This window comes from Papio anubis, chromosome 7 (assembly GCF_008728515.1).
Source record: "Papio anubis isolate 15944 chromosome 7, Panubis1.0, whole genome shotgun sequence".
Lineage (NCBI taxonomy): Eukaryota > Metazoa > Chordata > Mammalia > Primates > Cercopithecidae > Papio > Papio anubis.
The window spans coordinates 130,798,679-130,820,707 of NC_044982.1; the positions used below are offsets into that span (position 1 = coordinate 130,798,679).

Genomic DNA, 22,029 nt, shown 5'->3' on the forward strand with positions numbered 1-22,029 from the left:
TACTTGGTTTTCCTCTTTGACTCTCAGACTAGTTGATAATTTACACACACTCTGCTGACGCTGTTCCTTGCTAATTGTGAATGATCGCTAATGCTGACACGTTGCTGCTCAACTCTCCACCTGATTGCTCTACGGTACGGATGCTGAGCAGTCCTTCTCCAGGCCCTGAAGTCCTGGGGTGACCTAACTTACATGTTCTTTTGTTTTTCTTTCTAACATAACACAGAAAACTTTTAAATAGATATCTAATTAATACCTCCTAAAAGAAACCACAAAAGTTTTGGTAGATAAATCTGGTAACTCCCCTTCTTATTAATAAGTAGCTACGTTTGTTAAGGGCACAATTGCAGACTCCATACTCATACTACCTGAGTACAAATCTCAGCTCTGCCACTTAGTAGTGATGTGATATTGAGCAAGTTAACTGTCCTATGCCTCAGTTGGCTTGTTGATAAATAGGAACTCTCTGTGAAATGGCTTCCTCTCCATAGAGTTGTTATGACGATTAAATGTGTTAATACTTAAGTGATTAGAAAAGTACCTGGCTCATGGTAAATGCTGTATGTGTTACTGTTTCTTTAATTGCCTGGGTCCCAGGGACTCTTTCATTATCATTGATAAATATTTTAGATTGATAGCTATGTCCCATAATGAATCACTCTTTCTCTTTTGCTCATCCTCAAAGTTGGAGACTGGCATCAAACTCAGCTGTGTGATAATTTAAAAAAGAGAATTTCACCTTTAGGTGAAGAAGAGCAGGGCTTGGACAGGCCAGGTCCTACTAGCAGGCCATAGGGCCCAGAAGTCCTTTGTCTGCAGCAACCTGAAAGGTGCATCCCGGGAAGGTGAGGCTGGACATGAGTCTTATAGGCTGGCAATATTGCAGCTTCTTTTAGCAGTTGGCCCCAGTATTTGTAGAATTCATAGGTGTTTGGGATTCGTATCAAGTCTTAGAGTTTGAGTGTCATAAGCTGATGGTCTTGTATGATGTCATTGCTCCTATTATTTGTTCTGGCTCCATGCCCCGGCAGTATTTGGGGATTTATTGATCATGCCTGTGCTTCTCTTAGCCACAATGCTGTTGGTTTTAAAGAAGCAACCCTTAGTTTCAGACTGAAGAGCCTTAGTTCTTACACATGTCCTCAGTCCAGTTCCTAGCTGTTCCCCAAGAATATTTTAGCTGTTCTCCTTCTTGAGCTACGGGTTCAGGACTGCATGGCATATCCAGCGCTGTGCTGGAGCTGCTTCATACCGGTTAATGAAAGTGGAAGGCATGCATCGCTTCTCAGGTCTCCATTCGGGGATGTCATGTTGGTCACTTGAAATTAGCTATGGAGGAGGTCTTTACATCACAGAAATTGACATATGTCACAATCAGAGCTTTTTAACCTAGGGATTTTATTTTCAAAAATTTACTAGTGCGCCATTAGTATTACATAACTCTGCAGTTATATCTAAGGGCTTTGTGTTTTTACCCTGACACCTCTGCTTACAAGCAGAGTGACTCTGGGCGGGTAATTCTACCCCTCTGAGCATCAGTTTCAGCGTTTGTGAAATGGGGATAATCACTCCCACTTGAAAGAAATTTTTTATGATTAAATAATATATACAAAACACTTAGAATTGTGCTTGGCACAGTACCAATGTTAATTCTTTCTTAATTACTCAGCCTTTTGGAGACTTTGGTTCTGACTCACATTCTGCCATTATCTGTGCATGACCTTGGGCAAATCATGCCACCAACAGTCTGGGCTCAGGTACTTCATCTTTAAAAAAGGGAAAAGGCTAAGATCAACTCTGAGATTATTACCATTTTTAATGTTTGAAAACTTTGTTGAAATGTTGAAATCACATTAGGCTCCTGGACAAACAGTGAAGGGAAGACCCTCTACCTCATCCTGGTCTCAGAGAAAAGGACAGGCCCTTTCCTAGGTCACGGCTGACACTCTAGAACCTTTCTTCTTTTCTTTTAAAACAGAGAATATGGATCATTTTAGTCCCTGGATTCATCATTTGTGCTTACCTGTGTTTAAACTCATTAGATTTGGAACTCCCTCCTCCCTCTGCCCCAAACCCAAATGACACAGCAGGCTCCTAAAAGCTTGCTCTAGCCTGGCCCTGTCAGACTACATTTTCATCAACCAATTTAAAATCTTCTTGATCCCGCTGATAAGTGAGAACATGCGGTGTTTGGTAGACATAAACATGGGAACAATAAACACTGGGGATTACTAGAAGCGGGAGAGAGGGAGGGGGAAACGGTCTGAAAAACTACTTACCAGGTGCTATGCTTATTACCTGGGTGATGGGCTCGGTCATACCCCAAACCTCAGCATCCCGCAATATACCTTTGTCACCAACCTGCACATGCGCCCTCTGATTCTAAACTAAAGGTGAAAAAGAAAATCTTCCTGATAACAAAAATATGCCCATTCTTTTTTCTTTCTGTTTTTTTCCAAACAATTTTTTTATTAGCTCAACTTCTAGAGAAGAAGAAATATTCTCCATTTCCAATATAGAAAATGTTCTTAAAATAACATTGCAAGCATTTATCTTCATAAGCTTTTTGAAACTCTGAACAGATTTCGTTACACTTTTCTCTGTTGGAAATCCTACACTTACAGCTCAATTCAAAAGTCAGAGGAAAGGAGTCAAATGTCTTGGTTTTGTCCATCCTGCATTTGATGTGTGCTGTGTAACACCTGAGCCTCTCAGTGTGTCTGTTGTGCATTCTTGGAACTATTAATAATTTTTCTGTGTAATGTTGGAGTGGCAGCACCAGGCACCGGGCTCCCCACATGCATCTTATGGAACACACATTCTATGTATGTGCTACAGCCCCCGAGCTGCCCACACCCCTGGGCCTGAGGGAAATGGTGGGGGAGGTGACTGCCAAACATTCGTAACATAATTTCCAAAAAATGTTCAGAAGTGCTACACATTTTCTCCCTTCGCGGAGGGCACATGCGCCTCCCAAGCCATCGGGTTGGTATCCGTTACACATATAAACACAAGGGGGTAGTGTTTGAAAGCAGGAAAACCATGCAATTTGCTTCTCAGTCCCAGAAGCAATCTTTTCTGTAGCACAGTCCAGGCAACAGTCTGAGGCTATTCTTTGTCGTTCCACTGTAGTCATATTCTGCAAGACTAAGAAGCAGATAGTCTTGTTTTATTGTATCAAGTCCGTTAATTTAATTTTTAAAAGTATTTCTTAAATCTGCCCCACACTCTCTAACTCTCCTCTTATTGCCCATGTTCAGGCTTTCATCATCGTTTATTTTTTACCTTGTCAACTTAGTTATTTATTAACTTACATAAATAAGTTTCCATTATTTATTAACTTACATAAATAATTGTTTCTGTTTAAGTGTATAATCCACTGAGTTTTGACAGTGTGTATACCCGTGAAATAACCACTGCCATCAAGATATAGAGCATTTCTATAACCCCACCAAAGATTCTCTGGTTTCACTTTGCAACCCAGCTTTCCATTCATCCCTAGGCAATTCCTGATTTTTTTTTTTTTTTTTTTTTTTTTTGGAGGTGGCGAGTCACTTTTTATCACTTTTGGTCACTATGGATTCCCATTTAGTGGGAATCCACTGTATGATTTCCATTTCTAGAAATGGAATCCTATAGCATGCACTCTTCGGTGTCGGGCTTCTTTCACTCAGCATAATGATTTGAGACGCATCTAAGTTGTATGCATTCCCTTTTGTTGCAGAGTGGTATTCTGTTGTATGAATATATCACAGTTTATTCATTCACCTGACAAAATACTTTTGAGTTGTTTCTAGCTCAGGGCTATTGTGAATAAAGCAGAAGTGAGCATTACAGTACAACTCATTATGTGAACATAGTTTCAATTCCTCTTGGGTAAATTCCTGGTAGTGGAATAGCTGGGTTGGAAGAGGAGGCATAAGTTTAACTTTCTGAGAGACCGTCGGTTTTTCAAAGGGGTTGTAGTAGTTTAATTTCCTACAGTTTGAGTGTACCAGTGTCTCCATATCCTAACCCAGACCTAGTATTGCCAACCTTTTAAATGTAGCCATTCAGTTTTATAGCTCTTTTAGAATTTGTCTAGCAGGTTTTCTGGCTTTGAAAGCCCCCAAAATAAAAATAAAAACAAAAGAAAATAAACTGAGCCGTGCTAGGGGATATAGAGTGCTGTCTCATTGTGGTTTTAATGTGCATTTCCTTGTCAACTGGTGATGCTGAGCTTCTTTTCTTCTTTTTGAAAATCTTTTCGTATGCTTTTTGCCATTTGTAAGTTTCATCTTTCGAAGTGTTTGTTCCAATCTTTAGTTCATTATTTTATTGAGCTTTTAGTTTTTTTACTATTGAGTTGGAAAAGTTCTTTATATATTCTGGATTCGAGTCCTTTGTCAGATATATGTACTATGAACATTTTCTCCCATCCTGTGACTTGCTTTTTTGTTTTCTTAATGATAGCTGAAGATACATATATATATATATTTTTTGCAATGGGGTCTTGTGCAGTCACCCAAGCTGGAGTACAGTGGTGCAGTCTTGGCTCAATGCAGCCTCGACCTCCTGGGCTTAAGCTATCCTCCTACATCTCAGCCTCCTGAGTAGCTGAGACTACAAGTGCATGCCACCACGACGCTTGGCTAATTTTTGTACTTATAATAGAGATGGGTTTCACCACGTTGCCTGGGCTGGTCTTGAATTCCTGAGCTCAAGTGATCTGCCCACCTCGGGCTCCCAAAGTGCTGGGATTATAGGCTTGAGGCACCATGCCAGGCCCTGTTGAAGAGATTTTTTATTTTTGGTTTTAAATTAACCATTTATTTCTGTTATGATTTGTGTGTTTTGTGTCCTAAGAAATATTCTCCTACTACAAGGTCACAAATATTTTCTCCTGTGGTTTCCCCTAAAAATTTTATAGTTTTTACTTTTTTATTTAGATGATCCATTTTAAGTTGATCTTTGGGTTTTGTGTGAAGTAAAGGTATTAATACTCCTTTTTTTCTACACAGATGCCCAGTTCTTTACTTTTAATGTCTCTTTAATTTCTGATATTGATTATTTGTACCCTCTTGATCTCCCTATCTTATGCACTCTATGTCTCTGTCTCTCTTTCTCTTTCTCTTCTTTGGCCAAATAGTGGGTTATCAATTCTTGTTGATTTTTAAAAATAATTAAAATAGCTTTTGGCTTTGGTGATTTTCTCCATTGCGTGTCTGCTTTCTATTTTATTGACTTTTGCCCTGATGTTCATTACTTACTTCCTTCTAATTATTTTGGGATTACTTTGCTTTTCTTTTTCTAGCTTCTTGAGGTAGAACTTAGGTCATTGATTTTAGACCTTTCTTCTTTTTTAATATAAACCTTTAAAGCTATAAATGTTCTTCTAATCTCTGCTTCACCTGCATCCCACGAGCTTTGATATACTGTAATTTTATTATCATTCATTTTGAAGTATTTCCTAATTTCCCTTGAGATTTTTCTTTGATTTATGGATTATTTAGAAGCACGTTATTTGATTTCCAAATAGTTGAAATTTTTGTTGATATCTTATTTTTATTTCTAATTGAATACTGTTATAGTCAGAGAACACAGCTTGTATGGTTTTAACTTTTAATTTATTGGGACTTATTTTATGGCCCAGCATATATTTTCAATTAAATTTTTGTGAAAAAATATATATTTTGCTGTTGTGTATGTTCTACAAATATCAATCGGGTTTAGGTGGTTGATAATATTGTTTAGATAACTGACATTTTTCTTGGATTTTGGATAATTGCCAAGAGAAAGGTGTTATAATCCCTTACCATGGTTTTTTACACTGTCTCTTTCTTTCTTTGTTAGTTTTTACTTTATGTACTTTGAAACTCTGTTACTAGGTACATACACATTTTTGTTATGTCTTGATGATGAATTGATCTTTACAATATGAAATGTTGGTCCCTACCTTTGTTAATACTCTTTGTCTTGATCTCTATTTTAACTGATATTAATGTAGCCATTTTTGCCCTGTTATATTTACTGTTTACATGATATATATTATTCCAGTCATTTACTTTCAACTGATTTGTATCTCTGTATTTAAAGTACATCTCTTATACACAATAGTTGGGACTTGCTTTTTTATACATTGTTATAGTCTTTGCCGTTTAATTGGAGTATGTAGTTTACTATTATTTAATTATATTGATATGATTGGATTTAGATCTACATTTCATTATTTGTTTTCTGTTTGTTGCTTCTGGTTTGTTTTGCTTATTTTGCTTGCTTGTTTGTTTTGTTCTTCCTTTTTGCCTTTTGGATTATTTCAGTTTTTTTAAAATAACATTTTAATTTATCCATTGGCATTTTTGCTATATCTCTTTTCTCTAATATGTTGGTGGTTACTCTGGGTATTGCAGTATACATCATTAGCTGTTCACTGTCCACCTAGAGATAATATTGTACCATTTCTTGTAAAATGTAGAAATCTTGCAATGATATAGGTTCATTTACTGCTGTGCCTGTGGCTATAATTTTTATATGTATTGTATCTACATACATTATAAAACCATGATACATTATTATTTTTTGCTTTAACGATCATATGCACTTTAAAGAAATTAAGAGAAACTAGATTCTTTCATATATACTCTATTTCTGGAGGTCTGATTTTTCTCTCTGATGTCATCTCTCTTCAGCCTGAAGACCTTTTATTTAGAATTTTGTGTAGTGCAGGCCAGGTGGTAAAACATTCTCTGAGTTTTTCTTCTCTGAAAGGCAGGTCTTTATTTTGCCTTCATTATTGAGAGATATAGAGCTCTAAGTTGCCAGTTTATTTCTCTTGGTACTCATTGTTTCTGGTTTCCATGGTTTTTAATGAGATATCTGTAGTAATTCAAATGATGATGCCCCTGTATGTAACAAGTTGCTTTCAAGATTTTTCTTCGTTTGTGGTTTTCAGAAGTTTGACTGTAATGTGTTTCTCTCTGAATTTATCCTGTTTGGGGGTTTACTGAGCTTCTTGAATTTGTAAATTTATGTCTTTCACTGAATGTGGGGAGTTTTCAGCTATTATGTTGTACAGTGATTTTTCTGCTTTAATTTTCCTCTCTTTTTCTTTGATTAAAAAATCCATATGTTAGGCTTTTCAAATTGCTTCACAGTTCCACAGTGCTCCAAAGTCTTTTATTTATCTACTTTCAATTGGGTAATTTCTATTAATGTATCTTGAAGTTTACTGACTTTTTCCTTTATCATCTTCAGTCTTAAGTCAATCTGGTGACTTTAAAAAAAAAATTCAGGTATTATACTTTCCTGTTCTAAAATTTTCATTTAGTTCTTTTTTTTATATTTTCTATTGATTTTTTTTACTACTTCATTAATCGTTAGCATATTTTTCTTTGTCTCGCTGATCATTGTTATGATGGCTGCATTAAAGTCTTTGTCTGAAAATTCCAACATCGGAGTTATATCAGGATTGGTGTCTGTTGATTCTCTTTTCCCTTAAGAATGGGTAATATTTTCCTGACTCTTTATATGTCACATAATTTTGGATCATAAGCTGGACATTGTGAGTGCTTTGTTGGGTTTTTGTTGTAAAAGGCAATGAATTTAGCCAGACCCAACTACATCCTGCTTGTCTGTGATGGTGATGGCAGATCTCAGTTCAGTTCTTTAAACATTAGCTGCAAACTTCTTTCAGTTTTCTCCAGACATGCATGGTTCAGTCGTCTACCAGTGACTTGAGCTGAGTCTATATACAAGAGTTTAGTGTTTTCCCCCTACTCTGACTCTTCTCTTTTGCCTTCTCCCCTACTGTTAGTAGCCCTGGCATCCTTCTCCTGGTTTCTTCCACCAGAAAGATGATCTTTCTGTTAATATTTTACTATATCTGTACTGCCACCACCATGACTGTGCTGCTGTCAGGGCAAAGCTGCCAGCAAAAAGAAAAATAATAAAACACAGAGAATACGGAGGACTACTTGCCACGTGCTTCAAGTTTCACCTCATCTCCAAAACTTGCCGGTCTTTGTTGACTTCTCTAGAGACCTCATTAGTTGTTTTTAATCTGTTATTCAGAATGTATAGCTGTGACTTGCAGCAGGATCAGTTTGTTGAGTGCATACTCCTTTCTACTGCAAATGCAACCCCCACTCTTTAGCTGAATAGTTGCAGTGGCCTTTCTGCTGCCTTTTGTCTTATTTTCCTCCAATCCAACTTTCACCTGGGAGCCAGGTGATTAAAAGAAATTCTGGTGCTGACTTTGCGATTGTAAGATTGGTTTCTAACTTCTTGTAATGGCATACGTAGCCTTTCGTAACTAACTTCTGCACACCTGTGTAATGCAATAAGGTGCCTTTTCTCAACCCTGTGTGTTTCCACAGTTCTGGAATACTCATCTCCTTTGCTTTTTCTTACTCTCTTTCTCTTGCCTAACTCCAGAAACTCCACCCCTGTCCCCGTTTTGAGTCAGATGTCCCCTCTGAGTTCCCTCTTAATATTCTTTGGGTCCCCCTATAATGTTACTTAGCACATTGTTCTCTTATTTGCTGCTGAGTTATCTGTATCCCCGCAAGACCAAGCTCCTCAAAGGTGGCAAATCATGCCATATTTCTTTAACTTCTAACTCTTCCCTCAGCTAATTTCAGTACCTGATATATAGTAGATATACAATAATTTTTCTACTGATTGCATTATATTCTCATGGGTATACATTTTTTATTTTGATTTCTGTGGGTATCTGTCATGCACACACAGAGTTCCCATGAAATAGAACAAAGGATTTGGGGTCACTTGTCCACTATTCACCGTGTATCAGTTGCGGCATATTTGTTAACCTTGTCTTTTAGGCCCCCTACCTATAGGTATTAGACCCAGCATGCTGTGAAATCCTCACGATTAAAGTCTTTACACTAAGAAGGGTTAAGGCTATGGGGTTACTGGAGCATCCAGCAAAGGCAGGCCTCTTCTGCCTTTCTCTTTCCTTATAAATTAGAGAGTTTAGACATTGTTGGGGAAGCGCTCTCTCTCTCGCTTTCTCTCTGCGTGGGCGTGTGTGTGTGTGTGTGTGTGTGTGTATGTGTGTATGAATGCCGATGACTCTCTGGGAATAAGCCAGCACCATTCTTCCATACTGGGGATGAGGTGATAGATTCAGAGCCTATTGATCTGTCATAGCATGTCATCTGCTAAGGAATCTGGAGAGCATTCTCTTCCTTTACACCATTTCTTATTTATCAGAAGGGATTCATTGACCTTTACACTGTACAGAACATGGATTTTCACAAGAACTGATACTTTGCTCCTTGGTATCGACCTTTCAGAGCAGGAGCTACTGAATAACCCACATTCTTTCTTTCAAAACAAATGAGCTTCTGTCTCCATAGAACTTTTAAACTTCGTTGTGTTATCTAATGTCTTAGAATAGTGCCTCAGCTTCAGCTCCAACTTAAGAAAAGAGCAAACGATTTCATTTCTAGTTATGCAAATAAAATGTTCATTGTAAAATCAATTATAAATTTATTTATTCAGCAAATATTTATCTTGCATCTGCTGCATGCCATGCTTTGAGAATACAACCAGGAAGATAGATATGATCACTGCTTCCTGAACATTTAGTCTAGCGTTAATGAAAAATATATAGAAGGACTTTTTAAAAAGCATCCCCAAATCTCATACGCAGAGATAACCACTGTTCACTTCTTTCTGAACTTTTTTTTTTCTTTTGGTGTTTTTGCCCTTTAGATTTCAGGCACCAGCACTTCATCTATTTTCATTTCAGTATCTTCAACTTCTTTGTCTATTTTCATTTCTGTATCTCTTGCTTCTTTGTCCTTCATTTCCCCCATGAGGCAAATTTCCAATTGCTGAGCATCTAATCTTTAACTTATGTAATGTTTGGCTCTGGCCTGAAAGAAAAAAAGTTTTCAGAATGTGCATTTTAATCCCAAGGAGCTTGTTCTACTTTATATGTGTGAGATTCTGAATTTTCCACACCTAAGAATACTAATTAAGTTATAGAGGTATTTCCTACTGTTAAATTAACAGACTTGCTCATTTTATAGTTTAATGAGGAGGTGTTAAAAGTTGGGCTGCACCTTATTTATAATGGCAAAAACGTGATAAATATCTAAATGCCCATCAATAAGGGACTAGTTAAATAAATAATGTATCCATACAATGGAATACTATTAATGAATTAAAATAGTTTGTTGACACAAAAAGAAAGCTAATAAAGATAGAAAAATAGCTGCAACAAATTGGTGGCTGAAAAAGCAGATTATAACATAGATTACAATATTTTGTTTTCATTTGTGTAAAATTGGATGCAGATGTCTGTACATGCATAGAAAGCCATTTGTATGGATTCAATCAATCTATTTCTTCAACACCTATTGTGTAAGTGATGCTCTGTAAATACATTGTGATAGTTGCCCATGTTATGGGGCAAAGTCAGATAATACATATAAATTGTATTATACATATTTTGGGGGGAACATATTTGACTTACTGAAAATATCTTTTTTCTCGTCTCCAGAATAACGAACTACAAAGCAGGTTGGACTATTTACTAGAAACCCAGGCCAAGACCGAAGTGGAAACTAGAGAGATTGGAGTGGGCTGTGATCTTCTACCCAGGTATTTAGGAATTTCCTGATTTTTTTTTTTTTTTTATTCAGATTCCTCTTTGGCTGAAGAAAATACTTTACTGGGCCGTTCTTAGCAGAATTGCATTCTTCCTATCAAAAATATTTCTGCAAAGCCAAGTGGTGGCTGCTGAGGGGCTTGACTGGTTTCTGTAGGAACAGGGGCATTGTGCAGGGTGGAGGGGTAGGCAAAGGAGAGACCTGGGGAAGCCATTTAGAGAGACATGGGCCCTGTCAGTGAATGCATGCATTTCTTCCTTCCTTCATTCATTCAGCTAATGCTGTTAGTATCTTCCCTATGTCAGACAGTTTGACACAGAGAGGAACGAGATTTGGTTCCTGCCCCAGAGTACAGTCTGGAGGGAGAGACAGGTATGTAGGTAGACATATATAACAGTGTGAGAGGGGCATCGAAGGTGCTTTAGTGATATACAAGAGGGAGGATCTAAACCTTGAACAAAATTCATCTATTCCTCAGTACTGTAACAGGGTATTGTCAAGCACTGGATCCAGTTCATAAATACCTGCTCTGGTTGAGTCATCAGCAGATACGCGATAAATATAACCTGGTTTGTTCAGTTACATTCCTGAGCTAAAAGACTGACCTGTTCCTTGATAGGCTGCTTCCACGCTTGTATCTCTTCCTGGTGACATTAGAGCCTGTAACACAGTAACCAGCCTCTGATAACTAACTTGCCATTTCTAGGTGCTCACAACTGTGCCCGGCCTAAAGAGGACATAAAACAAGTTTACAGCAAAGATGCTAATGACATGTGACTTGTGATTTAGGTAATCAAGGTCACAAAATGCCTGGTATCTTGTGTGCAGGAGGGTGGATTCTTGTGTGGACTGGGACACTTGTGTGTGCTTTGCTGGACATAATAGTCTAGAAAAATGTCGAATCCTGGAATCCTGAGTGGTTATAGCTGGTGGAAAATAGTGACAGGCCGATCACCAAGCTGGGGTGTGGAATACCTGGTTCTTGTCCTAGCAGCCAGCAGCAGGATGCCTTCAGACAGGTTCTTCACTGGGGCCTCAGTTTCTCGACTTGTAAAGTCAGTGATTTGACTAGGTAATTTCTCAGATCTCCAGCACCTCTAACATTGCATAATAAGGCCTCCTTTCCTTACTTTATTAATTTGTATTTATTACTGGTATTATCATTTTTGTTAATTAAAATGAATCACTTGCCATTCTAAAAGAATTTACCAAAAGCAGAATTAGGTTCTTTCTTTGACAATGTCCTCAATTACATTGCTTGCCTTCTCGTAAAAAGGCATTTTTTATCATTCTGATATAATTAACAGAAAATGTTGAATATCTATATCTATATACATATACATATATCTCTATATATATTAGAGTCTCGATCTCATCATCGTGTGGTACAAAGTACATGGTGAAAATATAACCAAAAAGAATGATCAATTGTGTTCAGAGGCCTTTTTGAAATATAAATAATTTGGCCATTTCCCCACTTTTTGTATTTTTCAAAAGCCAACTGGCCTAGTCCACTCTAATTGCCCACATAATAAATCTTGTTTGGCTAAGACGGGTACAAAACTATGTCTGAAACCAATAAATTGTTTGTTTTCTAATTCCCACATTTTGGCTTAAAACAAGCTTTTCAATTTGTATGCCCAAGTATAGCCTGAAGCAAACTTTTATGGCTAAGTTATGAAACCACAAAGCGGTTTTCATAATGGAAGTGCTGACAGACCCTTAACTTATGGCCATGGTGAACTTGGAAGCCACTTCAGTATCTAAAAGCAGCTTTTCCATAAATGTAACATTTGGTTTCCCCCAGGATCCATCTTAGCAGTTTAACTACCTAGGTCAATCAGCAGAGGAAATGAAAACTACATATCCGTGTTTCCGAAAAGGCAGAATAATATTTCATTCGTTTCCTCGCAAATATTTATTAAGTGCCTACTATGTGAAAGGCGCCAGGCAAGTCTGGGTGGGGAGGAGCCCGGGATCTTTAGGTAACTCAGGGCAGGGCAGCGGCCTTCCACCTGTACTTCTTGGAACTGCCTTACTCTGAGCTGGGGCTCCTGGAGAGGCCTCGGGATGCCCGGGGGGATGAGGAGGGTTAGTGAGGGGCTGGCCCGTGGGACCCTCCTTCCTCCCCAAAACAACCTGAGAAAGTCAACTTTTAGTTTGTTTTGTGTGTTGGATTCCAAGTAAGATTCTGTTTGAATAAATAGCTCTATGGGCAGAAACAAATTGGAACTCCCGGTCTAGTTAATCCCCATGTTTTATGGATACCAGAATCGAGGCTCAGAGAGATCAAGTGATTCACTGGAAGCCACATAGCTGGAATTAGAACCAGGCCTTTTTGAGTCTTGGTGCAGTACACGAGTAGTTTGAAAGTATGTAATAAACAGAGAGCTACTAAATGGTGGTGTGTATGTTCTAACAAAATTCCTGGTTCATACTTGGACTTCAAATTTGCATCTAACTAATAAAATATTCCATGGTATTGTCCAGAATATTTTTAAGATTTTTTTCTCCAGAATATTTTAGACCGGTACAAGCATTGAATTAAGCCAGAGTTATGCAGAAGGGTTTTGTTCTTACTCCCTGTTCTTCTCCTACAAGGAATTCATCAGTGTGGGACAGTCAGGGAGGCTCAGGCTGTCCAGTTCCCTGCCCAGCCAGCTGCTAGCTGAGCTCAGCCTTGGGCAAGTTACTTTATCTCTCTAAAGCCTCAACTCTTTCATCTTTAAAATAAGAATGAAGAGGACAATATCAAACCTCATTGGGTTGCTTTGAAGATTAAATGAAAACGTGTACATAAAGCATTTAGAGACGGGGCATGGTGGGTCACGCCTGTGTTCCCAGCACTTGGGGAGGCCAAGGTGGGAGGATCCTTTGAAGCTAGGAGTTCAAGACCAGCCTAAGCCACATAGCAAGACCTTATCGCTACAATAAATAAATAAATAAATAAAAAATAGGCCGGGCATGGTGGCTTACACCTGTAATCCTAGCACTTTGGGAGGCCGAGGCAGTGGCTTGCCTGATCTCTGGAGTTCAAGATCAGCCTGGGCAACTTGGTGAAACCCTGTCTCTACTAAAATACAAAAAAGTAGCCAGGTGTGGTGGTGTGCACCTGTAATCCCAGCTACTAGGGAAGCTGAGACAGGAGAATAGTTTGAACCCGGGAGGTGGAGGTTCCAGTGAGCTGAGATCACGCCACTGCATTCCAGCCTGGGCCTGGATGACAGAATGAGACCCTGTCTCAAATAAATTAAAAAAAATAAAAATAAAAATGAAAGCATTTTAGCATAGTAACTGGACCAGAGTTCAGCACTTAATAGCTATTACTATTAATATTAACTAAACCCAAACTCTGATTTTCTATGTAAAACATTGTATAAAATATAAATAAATTTGAGTATGCTAAGATGATTTCATTAACTTTTTATTGGTGGTAATTATTGATTTTATGAAATGGATTGATAGCCTGATCAAGTATATAGTGCTTCAGTATGCATTAGACTTTTCAGTTAAACTCTCTAGACACCCCCTCTAGACACTGTGTAAAACTCTGGAAGGCCCAGTGATTGATGAGGTCTCTGTCAGCTAAGACCTGAGAGTGGCCCTGCATGCTGCAGGCATGGGGTACTTGTCTCATTATAGAATAGCATGGCCTCTCCTACCCAGTCATCTGTACAACTGCAAGTGTTACATGCTGTGCTACTGCTAGTAGCATTTTTAGAGCTGCTCTACTTTTTTTTTTGTCTTGTGTGAAAAAAAAAAATTGCATTTAATTGCCAGGTGCGGTGGCTCACGTCTGTAATCCCAGCACTTTGGGAGGCTGAGGCGGGCAGATCACCTGAGGTCAGGAGTTTGAGACCAGCCTGACCAACATGGAGAAACCCCATCTCTACTAAAAATAAAAAATTAGACAGGTGTGGTGACACATGCCTGTAATCCCAGCTACTCAGGAAGCTGAGGCAGCAGAATCGCTTGAACCCAAGAAATGGGGATTGTGGTGAGCTGAGATCGCACCATTGTATTCCATCATGGGCAACAAGAGTGAAACTCTGTCTCAAAAAAAAAAAAAAAAATTGCATTTAGTTGATACTCAAAAACATTTGTTGGGTGAATAAGTGAAAGATACATACCAAGTGAGGAATGTAGGCAGGGGATCAGTATTATCACATCATTTATTTATTTAATAAAGGCCTTGGATGAAGTGATTCCTGCTTATATTTTACCTCTTTTTTTTTTCCTCTCTCTCTCTCTCTCCTCACTAGAATATGAGCTCCATGAGGCAGGGATTTTCATCTATTTCACTAATTGCATTCTCCCTGGGACCTCCTTAGAGCAATGCTTGGCACATACTAGGCACTTAATATTTGTTGAATGGAGCCATCTCCCTGTAGCATTCGACAGTCCTTGCTAACAAGAAAGGAAGGATTCCTCAGCCTGTTTCTTACCCTTGCGGGAGTTTTCTCTCCTGGTTCTCCAGCTATCTCGGTGGTCTGTCCTTCTCCAGCTTCTTTGATGGCTTCTTTTCCTCCTCCAATACCCTCGCCGTGGTAGTCCACATGGCTCTATCTTGGTTCCAGTACTTCCTGCAAAGATTGCATCCAGTCTCACAGCTTCACCTCTCCTCTCTGTGGCTCAGCCACAGGAAGTGTGTACCCTTCTCTTGAATACAAGTCCTTGTTCCCCGCAGCCTTCTGGGCACTCCCAGCTGGTGTCCACTTGGTCTTCATACTTGCCGTTGCATGGCCGAGTGTGCCATCTCTTTCTTCAAAGTCACTCCTCTTAGGAGTGAGCAAGAATACGGGCTTGGAAGTTAGACCTGGGTTTGAGTTCTGAGTCTGCCTCCTGCTGTATTTGCAGCTTTGGCAAATTCCTGCCCTCCTTGATTCTTATCTTGAAAAGGATGATTTCGGTGGCAATCCCTTTGGAAGCTTGTTGAGAGGATTAAGTGAAGTAACAGGCATAGAATGTCCAGTGGAAGTGCCCCGCATTTTCGTATTTCTGTGGCTGCAGCCGCTGCTTTCCCAGACACCTAAACTCAGTATATTGCAGTCACTTCTGAGTCAGAGAATTATTTTGCTCCTTGACTCACTCACTTATACTGTGCTGTTCTTTCCTTCATGACTTGCCTCTTTGTTTCCCGTTCCTCCTGCTGCCAGTCTGCCCTAGACTGTCTAACCTACTCAGTACCATCTCTCTGCCTCACTTTCTCCTCCTCAAAAGCTTCCCCTTCTTCATCTAATCTTTGTTTTCCATAAATTTCTAGTGACAAAGGATCTCTTCATAAAGAGAGAGGGAAAGGGAAAGGGTGAGAGGAGACTCACTGTGGGTTCAGGAGTTTTCACACGCGCGCGCACACACACACACATGTGTATGTGTGTATTTAAGACTCAGAAGGTTGGTTTGAAAACTTTGATATATGTTAATGAAAGCCATTGAGAACAAGTCCCGGTCATCTAGCTTTCATTTACAAAGAAAAATGAAAAAAACGAAAACCAAAAGAAAAGTGACTTTTCTTTCTCCTGCCCTATAGTGAAACTTGGTTTCCAGCAAACTCATCAATTATGTCATAATAGGTGCAATTTGATGAAAAATATCCCCCATGGTCATAAGTGCTCAGCACGTAGTGAGTGCTTTAAAATGCTTATATTTTCGTATTTCTGTTGCAAAGACCAGAACACAAAGTAGCTTTTTGTCAAAGCTTTATTTGCTGATTCTGCTATTGTTTTCCCCAGGGGAACTGCCCCTTTATTGATTAATAAAAGGTTAACAATAGCCTAAATGTGTTAAGGCAAATGGTTGGGTTTCAGTTTTGTGCTTGAGATTATTTCTGTTCTTGAAATCCTGTTGTTTCCTAGTGATCAACAAAATAAAATACCCCACTTCTTTTTTAAAAGATCGGGATATGAGAGCCTGTTTTTGAACCCTAGAAGGTTCACTTTTATAAATATTTCTGCATTTTATGGGCTTTCAGGATATTGTCACTGGAGACTGTTTCTGTTATGTGGAATTTTCACAGGAGTTGGCACAAATAGCCATCTGGCTTCTGCTCCTGGCACTCCACTAAACTGCCTGGTCAGGTCCCTGGGGCCTCCTGGATCACCACGTCCCAGGGATTGCTCTCTGTGGCAGGTGACACTGGGACCCCTACTTCTTGAAACTCCTCCAACCTTTGGTTTCCTTTGTAATTCATATGTGGGGTAATAGCTGTGTGGCTGGCTTCTGTGAGCTGCTGGATTCATGGAGATGATGGAGATGTGGCTTTCACCCTTACAGAAATTATACCTAGCCGTGGACACAAATGTGTAGAACAACAAGTGCAGGAAGATGCTATAGAGGCTTGGTGCGCTGGCCCATGCCTGTAATCCCAGCACTTTGGGAGGATCATTTGAGGTCAGGAGTTCAAGACCAGCCTGGCCAACATGGTGAAACTCCGTCTCTACTAAAAATACAAAAATTATCCAGGTGGTGGTGGCACACGCCTGTCATCCCAGCTACATGGGAAGCTGAGGCAGGAGAATTGCTTGAGCCTGGGAGGCAGAGGTTGCAATGAGCTGAGATCATGCCACTGCACTCCAGCCTGGGCAAGAGAGAGAGATTTGGTCTCAAAAAAAAAAAAAAAAAAAAGCTATGGAGGTGTGAGAAGCCTCCATAATAGGTGTGTATGGGGATTGGGTGGAGAACACGGAGAATCTCTTTGGGGGAGACATGCAAAGTTTAAAATACACCCCCTGCCATGCTTTTAATACATCCTCTATCACCGGGTGAATGACTGGATGTGGGAAGTTAGGGGAAAGGGATTCGACTCCTAGGCTTCATGTACACATTTTCTCATCGCGTTGGTTGGGATAAAGAACGTAGCTGTGTGAAAGAACCCATAGGTCTCGGTGGCTTAGCACAGTAAAGATTAATTTCCTATGTCACAGTTGAAGGCAGTTTGGTATAGGTTTCACTCCACACAGTCTTTCAGGAACGCAGGAATTCCTCCATCTAGCGACCCTGCCTGCACTTAGGAGTCCTCCTGGATTCTCCAACTGTATGCTGTATATAAAAGGGAAGAGAGAGAGTGTGGGGGATTTACGTAGAAGATTTTTATGGGTTAAACATGGAAGTAGTAGAAGTCATTTCTGCCTGTTTAGTCACAAGGCCCACCTAATGGCAAGAGAAGCTGGGAAATGTAGTTACGTGTCCAGGATGAAAAAGAAATGGGATGTCTTAGTCACCCAATCCTGTTAACTGTAACTCCCAAATATCTCCCTAAAATCTCCCTGCCACTTCCCATCCAGTGCTTCTGTCAGAATTCAAGCTCTCATGATCTCTCTTTCACCTCCTGAAGAACAAGAATTTTCTAACTGACCTGCCTTCAGAATAATCCTTCCCTAGTCAACCCTCGATAGTACCAGAGGAATCTCGCTAGAATAAAAATATGAGCAGACCATGGCCCTCCTTAAAAACCTGCTGTAGTTCCCTGTCCCCTTCTGAACTACTTAGCCAGGGACATGGGACCCTTCTCCAGCAGGCCTCATCTTCTGCCACTCTTCTGCATTGTGAACTCTTTGTTCCAGTCGTTCCAAAGGAGCACATGGTTTGCAGTTCCGCATCCGCAAACTGTGTGCTCACCCACCTCTGCCTTGCACATACTGCCCCTTCTTCCTGGAGTTACCATCCCTGCTTTGCCCACTTGGTGAATGCTAGGCATCCTTCAAGATTCACCTTCTCTGTGTGAATTTCCAGATGTGAATTTCCTGGTGGTTCTAAATTGTTCTGCCCTCAATTTTCCCATCATGTCTTCATGCTTATTTTGTTCAGGTCATGGCGGGAAGGGAGGCTTGAGAGTTAAATGAAGGGACTGTTGTGGATGTTTGGGCAACATTAAGGGAAATAAACAAGGGACAGTGGCAAGCTCTGGAGCTAGTGACAGTGGAAGGCACTGTCTTTTGCCTTTGCCTGGGGAGGCAGGGGAGAAAGCCAGGGGACGAGAACAAGTTGGGGAGCTATAGCTAGGGACCCTGGTAGAGGGATGCTGCCAACTACCAACCTGCAGCCTGGCTGGGAAGGGACAAATGTCCTGACCTCTTTGTCCTCTCATTCCCTGATCCCCTGCTACCACCTTGCAGTAGGCCAACAGGAACTGAATTTGAAGGGCAAGGGAACCCCTTGATGCTCACCTTTCCAGGCCACAGAGTAGGGTGGAGAAGGGGGAGAGTAGGGTTGGATGGCAAAAGAAGAATGCCCAGCACAGCTGTTACATCTCTGTTATAGTTGCTAACACAGTACATGAAAATTTTTTATGTTATATCTTTCCCACCAGGTGACAAGTCCCTTGAATGCATGTTTCATATTTTTCTGAACCATGGATGCCTAGTACAACCTTTACAGGTTGCTAAAAATAACTTTTTTATTTTTAACCTGTCATAGTCTGTTCAGGCTGCCATAAGAAAGTACCAGAAACTAGTTAGCTTATAAGCAATAGAAATGTATTTCTCACAGTTCTGAAGGCTGGGATATCTAAGACCAAGGTGCCAGCAGATCCAGTTTCTGGCGAGGGCTTGCTTTCTGGTTCATGGATAGTGTCTTCTTGCTATGTCCTCACATAGCAGAAGGGATGATGAATATTTCTGGGGCCTCTTTTTTTTTTTTTTTTGAGACGGAGTTTCGCTTTTGTTGCCCAGGCTGGAGTGCAATGGCATGAACTCGGCTCATCACAACCTCTGCCTCCTGGGTTCAAGCGATTCTCCTGCTCAACCTCCTGAGTAGCTGGGATACAGGCATGCGCCACCACGCCTGGCTAATTTTGTATTTTTAGTAGAGACGGGGTTTCTCCATGTTGGTCAGGCTGGTCACGAACTCCCAACTTCAGGTGATCTGCCTGCCTCAGCCTTCCAAAGTGCTGGGATTACAGGTGTGAGTCATGACGCTGGTCCTGGGACCTCTCTTATAAGGCCACTAATCCCATTCATGAGGGCTCCACCCTCATGACCTAATCACCTTCCAAAGACCCCATCTCCTAATACATCACCTTAGGGGTTAGGATTTCAACATATGAATTTGGGAAAACATAAACATTAAGTCCATTGCAGGGCCCCTTTGTAATATTTAAATGAAATATTAAGCTGCATTATCGTCTTTTTATTTTTATGTGCGTAAACACCATTTTCTAGAGTTGTCTTAACATGTGAAGCACATAGGGGGGTTTGTTTCATTTTCCTGACCTGCCTTTTCTCATTTCTCAGTCAAACAGGCAGGACTCGTGAAATCGTGATGCCTTCTAGGAACTACACCCCATACACAAGAGTCCTGGAGTTAACCATGAAGAAAACTCTGACTTAGGCACTCAGAGGCGCATACTTTTTATAAGTGGACAAAGGCTCTGGAACCCTGTGGCTTGAAATCCTTTGGGAAGGGTGACTCTTGTTTCCCCTATACACAGTGTAAGCCGAAATGGAAATCGCTGAGGCTCTGATCCACTTCTAAGACAGGAAGGAAAGTGAAGGTGGAGTGGGCAGGTAAGAGAGGGATATACAAGGTCACGTTTCAGACACCCACCCGGCATACCCTGCTGTACTGTGCCATCATTTGTTTTCTTTGTAGATACTGAAATCCTATCAGGAGGATTCCCTCACAATGTATTTTATTTGCTAGACTTTGGTTGGGAGGGAAAAGGACATTAATTTGAAGTTTCATGTTATTCATGCCAGGATCGTTTGATAGAGCATGAAGGTCTTGATTACCCATAAAAGTATTAGAGGCAGCGTTTCTCTGGTACAGAGAGGCCTGTCCACAAGGAGCATGGGCACCCAGCCAAACTTGAACCTGGAAGGGAGGGTTCCCAGGCTGCAGGTGCTCTTTCCTCTTGGTCCCAAGCATCTGTGCAGGGTCATGGGAGCCGCAGTTAGAGACTTGTGTGGGCCAGACGAGCTTCATGCCGATGCGCTAGTCCCTTGGTTTAATTTGTGCCTTATGCTTTCATTGGACCAGCTGAAATCACTGTATTTATTCAACTTGTGATTTTTTTTTCTTTCTCACTTTAACTTAAAGAGAATTTTATATGTCATGGAAATTTAATCATTAAACGTTTTCAGTATCAATTGGTGTTTTTGTTAAACGAATGAATAATCTGTTCATGCATGCTGTACTTTGATATTATAACCTATGTCACATATGTTTAATAAATACCATATATTTTCTACTAATGTTGTCTCTGTGTTTCATCCATGACCATGTAGAAGGGGCAGAGAGCAGATCAGGCTCTGGAATGAGTGTCAAAGTCAGATCACATGATCTTCCAGACAGTACAATCCACAGAAGCATCTGTAAGCCATAAGATTGTCTGTGTGTCATGGGGCCTCTCTGTCTTTTTAATTCCTGAAATTTAGTTAATACACCATGTGGAAAAAGCAAGATACATTAATGATCACAAAGTACACAAATGGATTTTACTTTTAAACCTTTCCTCAAATCTCTCACCCCTTACTGTCTCCACTTCCAAAAAACCAAAGAAATAAAAAAGTAAGAAAGCAAAGCAACTCAGTTAGATAAATCACTGTGAGTCAGAACCATGCTAAGAGGAAAATGTGCATTTGGGAGCCAAATTTGTATTTAAACAATGTCTGTGGGACCTTGGGCGAGTCATCAAAGCTCTCTGAATATTAGTTTCATCCTTTAAAAACCTGGGATCATCACACCTACTTGATAGGCTGATGTGAGTGCCACATGAGGTCATTCCCACATAGGGACTGGGCACTGCCAGGCACGTAGGCAGTGATTGCTGTCATTCTGGAGGTTTTAGAGCACTGCTGACTGCTGGTTGAGTCTCACCACTGGAGCTATTCTAGCAGCAAAAAACCATGCTCTATGGCAGCCACCAAAGAGGAGCACTTAGGGAAAAAGCTGTCCTTAGGACAGGAGATATGGAAGCTGGACTCAGAGAGAGGCAGAGGGTCCTGGAAGCCCATCCCCCTGGAGAAACTGGTCTGGAAGCAGTTTCTAAGTGAAATGCAGTGACTTAAAAATGTCAATTTTAATGAGACCAAGGTAGAAATGAAAACTACTCTGCCAACACTTCCACATTCACTTCTTTCTCTCTCTCTTACAACAAGCAAGGAAAAGAAAAACGTAATTTTATTTATTTATTTATTTTTTATTATTATACTTTAAGTTCTAGGGTACATGTGCACAATGTGCAGGTTTGTTACATATGTATACACGTGCCATGTTGGTGTGCTGTACCCATTAACTCGTCATTTACATTAGGTATATCACCTAATGCTATCCCTCCCCACTACCCCCTCCCCACAATAGGACCCGGTGTGTGATGTTCCCCTTCCTGTGTCCAAGTGATCTCATTGTTCAATTCCCACCTATGAGTGAGAATATGCGATATTTGGCTTTCTGTTCTTGAGATAGTTTGCTGAGA

At 40.3% G+C, this 22,029-nt stretch overlaps 1 protein-coding gene and 1 pseudogene across 1 annotated transcript in view; both read left to right on the top strand.

Moving 5' to 3' along the window:
* MYZAP (myocardial zonula adherens protein) overlaps positions 1 to 20,806 on the top strand; it is a 94,153-nt gene extending 73,347 nt beyond the window's left edge. Inside the window, exons 12-13 of the mRNA XM_021940605.2 lie at positions 10,508 to 10,608; positions 19,847 to 20,806. Of these exons, the coding sequence (XP_021796297.2) occupies positions 10,508 to 10,608; positions 19,847 to 19,943 (198 nt within the window). The 3' untranslated portion in view covers positions 19,944 to 20,806. The remainder of the gene's footprint in view (positions 1 to 10,507; positions 10,609 to 19,846) is intronic.
* On the top strand, positions 4,054 to 4,110 carry LOC116276058 (annotated as a pseudogene).
* Positions 20,807 to 22,029: the final 1,223 nt, after the last annotated feature.